Here is a 14485-nt window from a genome sequence, read left to right as displayed (position 1 = left end):
CCCCCCCCCCAGAGGTATTGATTTAAGGTATGACCTCGACTGATTTAACACGTTCTAGTCACCATGTAATACACGAGGATTCTTTGGCCGGCGGGATTCAAGTTCTTGTTCTTATAAACATGGACCCAGCGTCCTGCCAACCAAGCGAAGTTGTCGATCATTGCATGTAATACAAAAAGTTATAAAATATTTTTTGTTAAAAATGAATGTATGAACAGGGATCTACAAATCCTGATAGCCATTGTACCTGAAATAGTTTTTATTTATTTTTAAAAACTTCAAACTCAGAACATTGATTCTAGAAATTTTTGAGTTAATGTTAATGTTCTTTTCTTAAACTGAATATTGGGGATTTTGTTTTCTATTCTTTCTTATTCAACAATGTGTTTTGTACATGGATAATCCAGTGGAGACATAAAACAAATTTATGAAAATTCAACTTGCCATGGCACCTAAAATATCATTGCCGGTGCCATGTATTTTTGTAATGTTTAAATTTTTTCAAAAATTGGAATATTGATCTTTGAAAAAAATTTTATTAAACTTCTGTTTATATACTTTTCTTAAGCTGATAATTATTTTTTCTTTTTCTAGTTTTATAAGTATATTTTATCTCTGGACAATTCTGCAGAAGTAGTTAGCTGGCATTAATTTCTATTGTACAAATATGTCTCACTTATAAAGAATTTTATTAATTTTCGTCATGTTTAGCTGAAGTGAGATTTTTGCTTTTCAGATCTATAAATAATGAAAAAATTGACATAATTTCATCCAACAAAACTTATATTTGATCTTCTATATAAATTGTGTAAGAAAATATTGTTGTGAAAAAAAATTGTATTTACATGTGAACCTTGTGTGCATTGCTTTGGTCATAATTTTATGCTGCCTATAAAAATTTATTATGTTGTTGAGAGTTTTTATAGTATTTCTTTCCAAAAACTGAATGATAGACCAAAATTGTTAAAACATTTTTAATCAATGCATTTGTTTTTATTTATTTGGTTTTAGCATTTTAATCTGTATGTTGAATCTATTTACTAATATTATTTAAACTTTTTTTCCACTTAATTTTTATAAATTCTCAATTTCAATCATTATGGGGTAATGATCATAATTAGTTTTAGGGTGTTATAGATGGTAATTATTAACTTTTGATGGGTACCATAATATGAATTTTGCAATTGTAAAGTTTGATTCTTTTTCTTCTAAAGTTTGTTTACCATATTAATTTTTGGACCACTAAATAAATACCTAAGTAGTCCTATTGAACCACTAAATTTCTATTGTTGGTGTGCACCATTGTAATCACTAACAACATTTTACCGGAAAATAAGAAGTGTTGTCAATATATGGTATCAGATCCCCATTTAATTTGCCCTTCTAGTTTCCTTTTTAGTAAATTTGTTTCATTTTGTTTGAATATTTTCTTCAATAAAAGTTAACATATGGTTTGAATTTTTAATTGGTGAACTGAGAATCCTGCCCAGCAGTTTGCTGTTCTGGTTTTTGTTTTGCCTTGCAACTTCTTAAGCCTCTATGTGTTTGAAGTTTTCTGCACCAACTTCTGAAGGCACTTGACTCTTACGATAATTTGCTGAATTTAAATAATAAGTTTTAAAAGTTATATCTTAATTGTAACAGAAGAATTATTTAATCATTGTGATACATTTGTCTCCTAAAATTACACATTTCAGAAGTCAGTTTTCTACCTGCTCGATACTTCTTTAAATCTGTGTTTGGGTCTCTTTTTTTTTTCTTCTATTTTGCAGTTAATGCAATTGATTTTCTCATGATTTTTAAACTTTCCAAATTGTTGCAGCACACAAAATTTGAATTGCACAATTTAGTAATCACTTTTTGATGCCCGCAATTTTAGTGGATACCATCATAAATCCATACTGAGTTTTAATTGTTTTATTGGCTAATATTGCTAAGAATTTACTCAAATGTTTTTTGTTAAATTATTATTACATTATTGTTACAACATGCAAAATTCAAGTTGTGCATTTATTAGTAACTTTTTGCTGCGATGATACCACTGTTTTTACAATAGTTAGATTTTCGTGTAAATACACATGTCATCATTATAATTTTCTTTCAATTTTTGCTCAAGATTTTTTTTTTTTTTTATTTTTTTTTTTTTTATGAGGATGAGCGGAAGAAAAAGGAATATATAAATGTTTTCATTGTTTATATATTTTTTATATGTCAAAAAAAGACAAATTTATTGGATACGAAAATTTTGCCTTCTCTGTTTAAATTTTATAAATGTTACTTTTATGCATAAAAATGGTAGTCTTTTATTTATCTTTAATGTACAAAAAGATGTAAAAAAAAGTACAGTACAGAACCCGTTATCCGGAAATCGGAAAACCGGAAAACCAAAACACCGGAACGAAATTCAAGGAATGTTCCTGCCATTTTTAAAAAAAAACTTTTTTTTCCTCATACGATTTTAGGATTTTTCTTTCTTTTTTGAAAGATTTTTACCCTACCCTCATTTTGGAAATAATCATTATTAACCATTCATATTATTCAATCATTCGGAATAATATTACTTCATCGTTTTTTTCTTCTTTTTAAGATTATTTCCAAAATTTTTTTTTTTAGTTGGGTTTAACAATAAAAAAAACAGCTTTTTGTTGCAATTCAGAAAACCGGAAAAATCAGTTATCCGGAATAGCGATGGTCCCGATCGTTCCGGATAATCTGTTCCCTACTGTATTAAAAAATCTACACATTGAGAGAAAAAATTTCAACTACTTTCTTCCTCCAGCAATCACATGTCTGCTTCTGGACCATGGCCATTTCTCTAGCTTGTCACAGCTTACCCACAGGCGTCTTTCTTTTAAAAACCATTGGACAAAAGGCCATTCTCGGTTGTCCTTTTTTTTTGTGGTTATCTGGGACACCCCAGTTAGTATTTGCTTGGGATCAGATGGTTTACCTCGAAAAATGTGATCAATCCAATTCCAGTTTTTCTTATTCAGATTTTTAGTTAAAAGACAGCTGTTAACAGCTGTGATTATAGATCATTGTCACAAATTTCTTGTGCATTGTCACTAATGTTTAGAGAATTTTCAGGAAACATATGGTAGGAAAAGTGTGAATTTTGTATTTACTGTTGCATCTAAGCACTCCTCTAGTTCAGAATTTAAGTTCATTTGGGAATAATTTCATGTTTAGTTATTTTCTTCAATAAAAATTAACATGTATGTAGTGATTTGTGAAGCAAGGGAGGAAAAAAGACAATAATTAATTTAAGAATTAAATAAGGAAGGAAAATAAGTTTAACAGAGACATCAATAGCAGAGAGCTGCATACATGCAGCATTTTAGGACAAAGACTGGTGGCTATAATTAGATATATTTCTAAGAAAAAGAGTAAGTTCGTTTAATATTCAGGACTTTTCCAGTCTGGACAGACTGGCACATTTCAATGAGAAAGTTATTGGTTTTGAGGAAGATGGATGGTGCAATTTGCACAACTACTACATGTAAGTTATTTATTTACGACGTGCAGTGGCTGAGCGGTAGCACTTTGCACTCTCGTGCCACAGGTCTTTGGTTCGATCCTCAACTGGGCAAGGTTCACTCAGGTTCAAGGTTCAAACTAGGCAAGATTCACTCAGCCTTTCATCCCTTGAGTGAGTCGATAACATTAGTACCAAGCTTGCTTGGGGACTAAACACCGGGGGTTCCGCATTCGGTTGACCACCAAAAAGAAACATTTGCTCTTGCAATCCAGAGCCCAAGCTAAAAAAAACTGAGATGGGTTCAGTAGGCCCTCTATGGGCTGTCTTGTCACTGAATTTAGTTTATCTTAGTTAGTTATTAACATACTCTAATAGTTGCATTTTAAATCATCAACATAAAGGTTTTTTTTTGTTCCAAATATAGAGTAAAATATTAATTTTTTGCTTTTTTTTCCACAGCACAAGATCCGAGTGCCTCAAGAACCCTGTGCCTCTACTGTGGATGCGATTTTGCAGATCCTCAGTCACTCTCCTTGCATGAAGAACTTTTTCACGAAAACCCTCTTCAAGTTGCTGGTCGTCGTCCACTCAATCCTTACGGCTGTGCAGTGTGTGGCTACTCCACTCCGAAGCAGCCGATGATGATGGAACACATGCGAATCCACACTGGCCAAACACTTCGCTGTCAAGCCGGTGATGGCTGCAACTTCAACACACCATATGACACCGTTCTCAGGGAGCATGTGCTGCAGAGTCACAGTAATGACGATGGTGTCGTACGATGTCCTCACTGTGGCTTTCGCTGTAGCACAAGATTTTCATTTGTTACTCATTATAAAGAACTTCATCACCCATTTTGTTGCCAGCTGTGCGAAGAAATAGAACACAAGCATTTTGTTTCACCCCCGGCCACTTCTTATCTGGACTCCTCTGTCAAGACCATGTTCCCTTTTGCGAAAAAAGTGAGCTCAACTCCTACTAGCAGCGTAGAGAAGTCCAGTGAAGAAAATGGTAGGCGTTCCCGTAAACAGACACAGCCGAGAAAAGTTATCGTACAGGACACTTCACCGAGTGAACAGAGAATAGAGAAAACGCCATCTAGAAAAGAAACGAGAAACACTAGTTCCCAGAGAGAATTTATATCTTTATATATAAAGAAAGTTAGAAAACTAGCTCAAGGATCACTTTTAAAATGTAGGATTTGTGTAAAAAGTCCAATATATTTTAGGCATAAACGAAATTATGTACTTCACAGGCAGTGGCATTGTCTGAAGAAATACAACTGCAACAAGTGCATTCAAACTTTTTGCCATCGCTACCAGGTGCTTTTACATCAGAGAGAACATAAAAAAAGGACCCAACATTCTTAACTGTATTTGTGTTTATGTAAATGCTTTGTATGCTGATGAATTGGTATCGGTTATGTTTATTCTTAAATGGGTTGCTGGGATTAATAATGAACCATTGCTCTGTGTTTAAGTCATACATTTAGGTTTGCCTTTTTTTTTTTTTAATTTTTAAATTAGCGTGTCTGGTGTTCAGCTGCATCTTTTTTTGAGAAATATTGTTTGCTAGTATGTCAGTGTTAGGCATGTGATAATTTCCAAGGTCCTGCTCTTGCAAATGTGATAATTTTCTGGCCTGGAATTTAAAAAAAAGAAAAAGAAAGCTATATATATATGTATAATTTGATCCTTAAAAGTATAAACTAGTATTATGAAAGGTTTAAAAACTGAAAAAAAACTTCTAAAATGAAACAAATTTATTTATTTTTGAACACACTGCCTGCTGAACCATTATTCTGACAGTCAGTGTGATCAAAAAACTTTTTGCTTAAAAGCAAAACATAGAAAACAAAACCGGTGAATTTTGTGGAATGAAAATTTATTACTATATATATATATCTTCATATTGAATTATTGTTACATTTGATATTGATAGTTGAAATGAGAAGTTGTACTATATGTTATATAAAAATAATGTGTGGGGCTTCTTTTGTTTGTTTTCTATTTTTTAAATTGGGTCTGTGTGTCATGTTTTGAGAGATAAAGCTGTTCTCTTTCAGCAAAAAAGCAAAAATATATATCAGTTCCTCTTGCACTTGCTCATGTTTGTGTTTAGATTTTACAATATATTGAAGTATCTAAGAGAGAACATATTCATATCAGATTTTTATGTATGCCATATTTTGTGCATTTGTGCTCGCATTCTATTTACTCAATATCCCTAATATTGAGTAAAGGTACTCAATATCCCTTATAAACATGGTTTCTGGGTCCAAAAAGTATCCTCACAATGACAGAGCCCATAATATTTTAATCTTTACCACAGAATAAATTTTATTTGAAAAAGTCATTATTGACTAGGATGGTGTCTTGTGCAGTTGCAGTTACGAGTATTGCTGAAGCTTATCTATTCTCTGTAGTAATTATTTAAACTTTAATAATTGACTTTCTTATATTGTAAAATTGTTTATTTAACTAAAAATTATTTATTGTATTTTGTGTAAGTAAACACAGGAAAATCACAAAATCTGTTATCCCAATTATGATTTAACCCCTTTTGTTAACCATTAAAATTAAAATTATTTATGAAAAATTTTCTTCGTTTTTAGCGTAAAAACTTTTATTTATTGTTANATTTCCAAAATGATAGTAAGGTAAACATCTTTCAAAAAAGAAAGAAAAATCCTAAAATCTTATGAGGAAAAAAAAATTTTTTTTTTAAAATTGGCGGGAAAATTTATCGAATTTCTTTCCGGTTTTTTGGTTTTCCGGTTTTCTGATTTCCGGATAACGGGTTCTGTACTGTAATTGACTTTCTTATATTGTAAAATTGTTTATTTAACTAAAAATTATTTATTCTATTTTGTGTAAGTAAACACAGGAAAATCACAAAATCTGTTATCCCAATTATGATTTAACACCTTTTGTTAACCATTAAAATTATAATTATTTATGAAAAATTTTCTTCGTTTTTAGCGTAAAAACTTTTATTTATTGTTAAAGATTTGGAAAAATATGGAAGTCTTGAATGCAATTTAGCAAGTGAAGGAAGAGAGAGGTACTCCTTTAATTCTTTATTGATTTTTTTTTAATCGACTTCTGGCTTGAAGTTCTTTATTTTTTCACATGATTCTATTGACTAGGTGCTATATATATTATTTTTTTAGTTATATAATTTACTACTACACAGTATTAGTAAAGAACCTCATGTAATTATAATTCATTGATTTTGAATATAATGTTTAAGGAATTATAGAATTTTTAAAAATTGAAATTCATGTTTTATAATTAAAAAGGTTTATATAGTTATTTCGAAAATGTTGGAATTTGATATTGTTCCGGTTTAATACTTTGTTAAAAATTCATTAGTTAATGCATTCAGGTAGTTTTATCTCCCATTAATATAAGTTGCAATTTTATATTGTTCTTGTTTAATACTTTGTTAAACTTTATTAGTTAGTGCATTCAGGTAGTTTTATCTCCCATTAAGTATAAGAAGAAGATGCAATTTGATATTGTTCCGGTTTAATACTTTGTTGAAAATTTATTAGTTAAAATGCATTCAGGTAGTTTTATCCCCCATTAAGTATAAGAAGAAGTTGCAATTTAATATTGTTCCGGTTTAATACTTTGTTAAAAATTTATTAGTTAAAATGCATTCAGGTAGTTTTATCCCTCATTAAGTATAAGAAGGTAACTCGTGTGTTGACGAAATAACATTTTCCTTTACAAAATTGTTATAACTGATGTTATACTTAATAAATTGTTAAATGTTTTATTCTTTCGAAAGATATTTAATGGAAATTTTATGATAAAAACTTTAAAATACTGTTGTATAAAAATAATTACTTATAATTGTTAAATAATAGTTTTGATCATTTAAAGTGCTCAAATTACACAAAAAAGCTAAATATTTCTTTCAATTATTCAATTTTTTAAAATTTTTTTTACCTTGGATAAATTTTAGTTATTTTTAGTAATTTAATTTAAATCAGTCTTTCTTTCTTTTTTTTATATTTAATGACATAATTAACTGTCCAAGTAATTTTTATTTTGTGATTTTTCTGGTTTTTTTCTTCTTATTTTTAAGAAAGAAATTGTTTACTAATCCGGTGATTGTAATATTCACTAAAGTAAATTGGGAAAATGCTATTAGAAATTGTTAGATTGTGTACCCGGTAATTACATTTTGTACATATTTTACTTGTTGAATAATCAAATAACTTTGTCTATTTATATTTCTAATTTTTGTTTTGTTAATATCATAAATTTATGTATCAAAATTTTATGTAATCAAATATTTATACAGTATGTGCGTAATGTTTCTAAAATCAAACAGTTCAGTGCAATTTTTTATTTTTATTGTTGCATAAGAATTTTCAATCCTTCCTGTGAATTATTTTTTCTCCAAATTTTGTAAAAAAAGGTATTGCACTAATTTGTATTTCTAAATTCTCTATTTTGATGTTCTTTGTTTGCAGTAAAGATAATGATATTGATACTCAATTAATTGTATATTCTAAAATCATTATTAGTTTAGTTTTGCATAACCTCTATTTTTGTTAAAAGGAGTATTGTTCCATATTAAGTTACACCCAGAATTAATAATTCTTATTTATGTTATGCATAACATGTGTTAAAAAGAATATTATTGCACACTAAATTTTACTCTAAAATTATTCTCTTTGTTTCTAAATTTTGTTTATAGTGAAAGGAATGTAGTTTCATAGTAAATACAGTATTTAGTGTGGCGTAACATGGAAAGTAATCAACTATTTTCAGCATTTTAGAATTTTCTATGTATTTAATATTTAGTATTATATATTTAAAAAGCGTACTGTACTAAAATTTTGTAACTTGAACTTCGAAATGTGATGTTTTGAATCCTTTCTAACACAGATAGTTCAAAATTAAAAACAAGATTACAATTGTAAATTGGATGGTAAAAAAAAATATGGAAATTCTATTAACCCCTTAACGTGTGTTTGAGATAATTTGAGCTGGGTTGTATTTATTTTCTCTAACCTGAATATAATCAGGAATTAAGAAATTAACAATATGAAGGCAAAGAAATTTTTTTTAAAAATTGATATTAATTATTATAATAGGATCGTAAGTTATAACATTTGCAGGGCTGCCACTCCACAGGAAAAACCTTGAAAATACAGGGAATTTAGAAATCACCTAAAATAACATAGGAAATGCAGGGAAATTTGATTTTTTCTTTACAATCTGGGAAAATACAGGGAATTTTGTCTTTTAAAAAATGGTGACCACTCAAAGCCTAATCTACGGGATATTTAACCACAGTATTTCAGCTATACTAAACTATTTCATTTACTATTGCAATGTTTAAGTATGTTCAGGAAAAACCTGGAAAATGCAGGGAATTTAATGATCACTCAAAATAACAGGGAAAATGCAGGGAATTTTGATTTTTTCTTTTCAAACTGGGAAAATACAGGAAATCTTGTTTCTTATTTTTGTCTTTTAAAAAATGGTGATCAATCAAAGCCTAATCTACGGAATATTCAACCTTGGTATTTCAGCTGTACGAAACTATTTCTTTTACCATAGCATTATTTAAGTATGTTCAGCTGTTTTTCTAGCAATTAAAACTAGTAAATATAGTTAGCCCAATATCGCTCACACAAGAATGCAGTAATTGGTGTTTCCTCTTAATATAATATGTGATATATGTACAGGGATAACACGGGGAATTTTTTTTTCTTTCTGGATTTGAGTGGCAACTCTGATTTGTGTATTAAAAAATAAAAGCCTTTTACCAGAGAACAAAAAAAAAAACCCACAAAAAACCCCCCCACCACTATTGCGCAAGCTGCGCTATTTGGTGACTGATTGCTATTCGTTGTTGTAATTTGGTGAATTTATATCAAGGCCATATTGCAGAAAGATTATAAAAGTTGGTGTGCACGCAAGAATAGTCTCTTATATGCAATGTGGATCAACATTCAAATAAGAAATTTGATTTATTTTTTATTTTTGTAATGTTTTTTTTTGCCAAAACAAGGTTTTAAAATGTGTTATCTGTTTTTTTTTATAATAAAAAAAAATAGTATGCGTTAAGGGGTTAAATACTATACTACCTCTGAGAAAAGTAGTATGGGCTTTGAGTCTTTAACTTTTCAAATTTTTTCTCTAGAAGTTCAGAGCTTACAGATAGAATAATGAAAGAAATATTTTTCTTTTTTATCAAATTATTCTTAGATAGCAATCCAGGGAAAATCTTAGAATAAGTTATTTTTGCATTAAAAATATAATTTTCTAAGCTATTATAGATTAGTTACGATCATCAACAAAATACTGTTAAACAAAACATTTATCTTTGGAGGAAATATACATTCTTACTTTGTTTTTTTGTAAGTTTTCAATATCTCGCAAATTTTATAAAACAAAACATGTTTTTGCTTTATTTGTTTAATTGGAAAATTTACTACAAAGCTTTTGTATGAAGTGGCGTTAAAATGTTTAAACATAAAATATATAGTCATTGGACTACTATAATGATCCTTTTCAGGCAGAAGGAAAAAATGTAAATTTAAAGTTACTGTGTTATATGAACAACAATGTTTAATGTAAACATAAAATGTGATTTAAAAAAAAAAGAAATAATTGCTTTATTATAAATGGCTCGTGTAATCTTGTTTTGAATATTACATCAGCTAAATTGATTTTGATAAATTCCCTTTCTTATAAAACAAATTATTGTGTTATAATTTAATAATTTTTTTTTTAACATCTGAAGTAAAGTTTGATTTTTTTTAATATAAATTGTTTTTAATTTAATATACAGCAGAATAAATAAAATATGCAAATGTATTTTTTTAATTTTATGGTTTTAGGTAAAATAACTTTGAGGTAAAATATTTCTCAAAAACCAGCTTATCTAAAACTGTTTAGATTGATTTAACACTTTTTAACTTCTATAAATAGTAGAATGATTTCGATTCCAAAATACACTGTATTAGAATTGATTTGCTGTGTGCTACATTAAAAATTTTTGATTTACTTGACGAAAATTAATTTATTATGTTCTCAAATCTAGAATTTTAAGAAAAGGATCAATATAGCATACATTGACTGCTTGCAAGCTTCATTACAAATTATTACATTTAAATATTTACTGACAATTTAGACTTATTTAAGCAATGTATTTGTTTAATTGATGATATCTAATAAATATTACAACTACTTCAAAACTAATAAAATGCATTGCTACGGTTATGAAATTCTTACTAGATTATGATTAAATTATGAAAATAGTTTTTATTCCTACTTTTCTTTGTTTTAATATTAGTACTTTAAATAGCCTGTTCTTTTAATTGATTATCTTATAAATGAAATACTGATCAAATTCTATAAAGGAATTATTTTTGTGAACAATGTATTTAGTATTGAATACATTAATTTTCAATAGTCAGAAATACTTAATCGAATCGATCTGCAATTGTTTAACACTTGGAATATCTTAAATTGACTTATTTCCTTATTTAATTTATATTAGTTTTTAATAATCTGAGTGGAGCTCTTATTATAAATTTATTTACAAAACTAAAGTTAAATTGTTAAATTCTGATCTTGTTTTGTTTGATGTTTCTCTTAAAATCAACTTATCTGTTTTCAACAAATAATAGTAATAATTCCGTTAGATTGCAATTTTATATTTGTTTGACATTTTCCAGGGCAAAGATTCCTTTTGTAAGAATTTTTAATACTTAATAATATTTTATTATTATTAGTTTCATTATGGTAAACTACATATCTTTATATATTAAATGATGTGGACCATATTTAATGTATTTATAATAAATAAGTAAATATCAACTGATGTGATTTTGAATAATTCTGAAATTTGCAATATAAAATTGCTATATAATATTTGATAGTTTGTATTTGAAAATGTTTGAATGTCAGGTTAAGTTATTCATTATTCTGCTTCATAATTTTTTTTTGCGGTACATGAAATTTCTTTTTTTAATGTACCTCAAAAAATTTATGCTCCTATTTATTGTAACACGTGTAAGAATTATGCTTCGTTTGATTGCCATCACCTATGTCTGTGTACAAATTTTTTTATTGGTTACACAATATGTACTACTTGAACGTATCTATTTTTTTATAATATACTTTTGAATCAAAATTTTTTATTAGTGCATTCAATAATTCAAGGATTTATTTATAAATGATTTCATAACAGTTCTCTTAAATGGAACAAAGTATCTAAATTCAGTTAATATATTTGTTGAAATGAAACTTTTTTTTACAGTAGTTAAATATTTAGAGATTTATTAATATTTTTATTCTATTGTTATAATAAACATCAAAATCTTCAAAATTTGTGCATATAAGTCTGTACTTTATAATTGAAGCTATATATACAAAATGCATTGTAAATTGTTTTCGGAAGGAAAATTTTTTTATTTAATTGTTTCGGTTAATCTTTTTTTTTTTTTCCAGTTTAAAATGGTGTAAGTTCCTTTATGTAGGTATCTTGGAAAAATTTATAAATTAATTAAATTTGTTATTTTATTAATTATGACTCTTTTTTTATTAATGTTTGCTCTACAGGAAAGTTTTTAGTGAATATTGTTACTATGTCTCACAAAATCAGAAAATAGGTTAAAATTACCAGTAATGGTTAAATGAACTTATCAATTCCTTTTTAAGCAGCCCTTTTGTGATTTTAATTTTGTTTAATTAAATTTGCGAATAATCCAACCAAACACTGAATTAATTTTAACAAAATCAATCTTTTTTTTTTTTTTTTTAAATATAAATTTTTTTAAACATGTTTTTTTTGAGTAAGTTGTATTTTTTGTGTGGAAAAAGCTGCATAGTTTATGTTTTAAAAAGGATGATAGTAACATTTAATTCTAGTTTTTTCTTTTTTTTTAAAGCATTTTGCAAATTTTGTGAGGATTTCTTTTATAAGTGATAAAATAAAGTTTATAAGGTGTATTAATCATAAGATAATACGCAAGTCATTGTTGATTTTAACTTTTTTCACATATAGACACAAACTTTTTATTGTTCGCTTAAGTATTTTTTGCAGAGAACTTCTTGTAAAAAATTTAATTTTTTGTTAAAAAAAATTCTTTAAAAACCTTAAAATAATGCAGGCGATAAAATTACATGAAACATTATAAATTAGTTAAACTAGTTTATTATTTTTGCACATCTTTTTTTTCTTCTTAGTGACACACTAAACATGTTGTTCATTGTTAAATCTTTCATAATTAACACACTTTAGTGTGCAATCTATTTTGTTTTACATGACGATACACAGTTTGGGTCTTTAGCGCTACATTTTACATTTATATGTAGTTTTTAAATTGCATCACACTGCACAATCACAGTTTAGGTAGTTTTTCTTTTTTTGTTGTGTGTTTTATAAGATTTGAATACCGGTTCTTTTTATCTCCCAAGTTTGTACAGAATTTTATTTTATAGATTTCTTTGTTGGTGTATATCTTAGTTCTATCTTGTATGTTTGAAATAACTATATTTTAAAAAATCTTAAATATATATATATAATTTTTGTTTCTATGCTTGTCTGTATTGTAGCTGTCGCATGCTAAGAGAATTAGAATTCATTTTTAAGTTTGTAAGAAATCATACTAATTAAGTAATGTTATGTGATTTAAGTAAATGTGTTTTTTCCCCCCTTACCTAATTGACTCGAATTGTAATGAAGTTTGTTGAATAAAAAACTTAGTGGAAAAACATGTTAAGTTACATTTTGATGGCACTCATTTTTCAATAGGAACAAATTTACTTTTTGAAAAGACTAATTTTACAGGCATAAGAAACATGTTGAGCTACTTCTTGGAAACAATAATTTTCCAAGCATAAAACTAGGAATTTCATTAACTACACAATTTAATGTTTACTACTAAACTATGGAAAGGTTTTAAAAATTTCGAATCATATTTATTTTCTAGTGACTGCATATTTTCTGTTAACTTTTTTTTCAATTTGTAAGTGACTCTTATAATAAAAATATTTCCCCCCTGCATTTTAGGAATAAATTCTTATTTCTCTATGCATAAAGAGCCTTATTTGTTAGGTAAATATTATTCATCGATGTTATTATTAACAAATAACAAAAGATCTGTCACTAGAAAATTAAGTATGGAAAAAGTATATTAAAGTATGGAAAGGTTTTAAAAATTTCGAATCATATTTATTTTCTAGTGACTGCATATTTTCTGTTAACTTTTTTTTCAATTTATAAGTGACTCTTATAATAAAAATATTTCCCCCCTGCATTTTAGGAATAAATTCTTATTTCTCTATGCATAAACAGCCTTATTTGTTAGGTAAATATTATTCATCGATGTTATTATTAAGAAATAACAAAAGATCTGTTATGTCTGACTTAAAATATTTATACAATCGAAATGAATTTATTTCAAATTCTGTGTATTAATAAATTTAATTCTTTTATTTCATGCTTTTAAATTATATAAAAAGATTTTTTCCTCAGTATTAAAGGTTTTCATCCTTGTATAGGACACCTTTTCCTTTGGTTCAAGGCTTTAAATAGGGTGGTTTAAAATAGAGTAAACAGTGTTTCCATGCATTTTAAAAACTGATTCTTGTAATAAGTTTTTCCACTAAGATCATCTTCAAGTGTTGTTTGATTGCCATGTGTTCACTTAATGCAATGTTATATAACCTAGAAGCTGCCATAATGTGAGAATCCTAATAAAGCACTTCATCTTAAAAATTCTAATGTGGTGAGAGAAATATCATTGATATATTTTCAAAGGCAAATGTATTCTGCCCATACAATCACTTTATACATTGATGCATTAAAGGTACAAATCTTGTTGTCTTAAGTTTATTTTTCAAAGCCCATTAGTTATTTTTAATAAATATTTCTTCCCATTATTTATTGTTGTCTTTTTTTTTATTCAGTCTTAATTTGTTTTTAAAAATTTCTTCTTTCTGACGTATGTATCTAATATATATATATATA

At 27.3% G+C, this 14485-nt stretch overlaps 1 protein-coding gene across 3 annotated transcripts in view; it reads left to right on the top strand.

Annotated features, from left to right (window-relative positions):
- LOC107444538 (oocyte zinc finger protein XlCOF7.1) overlaps window positions 1–14397 on the top strand; it is a 37481-nt gene extending 23084 nt beyond the window's left edge. For all 3 annotated transcript variants that reach the window (XM_016058692.3, XM_016058694.3, XM_016058693.3), the window contains exons 4-5: window positions 3938–6865; window positions 7050–14397. In XM_016058692.3, the coding sequence (XP_015914178.2) occupies window positions 3938–4848 (911 nt within the window). In that variant the 3' untranslated portion in view covers window positions 4849–6865; window positions 7050–14397. The remainder of the gene's footprint in view (window positions 1–3937; window positions 6866–7049) is intronic.
- The last annotated feature ends 88 nt before the right edge of the window (window positions 14398–14485 follow it).

This window comes from Parasteatoda tepidariorum, chromosome 6 (genome assembly GCF_043381705.1).
Source record: "Parasteatoda tepidariorum isolate YZ-2023 chromosome 6, CAS_Ptep_4.0, whole genome shotgun sequence".
In the NCBI taxonomy this organism is placed as follows: Eukaryota; Metazoa; Arthropoda; class Arachnida; order Araneae; family Theridiidae; genus Parasteatoda; species Parasteatoda tepidariorum.
The sequence above is the reverse complement of the archived record's forward strand: the minus strand, read 5'-3'. Positions and strand labels throughout refer to the sequence as shown.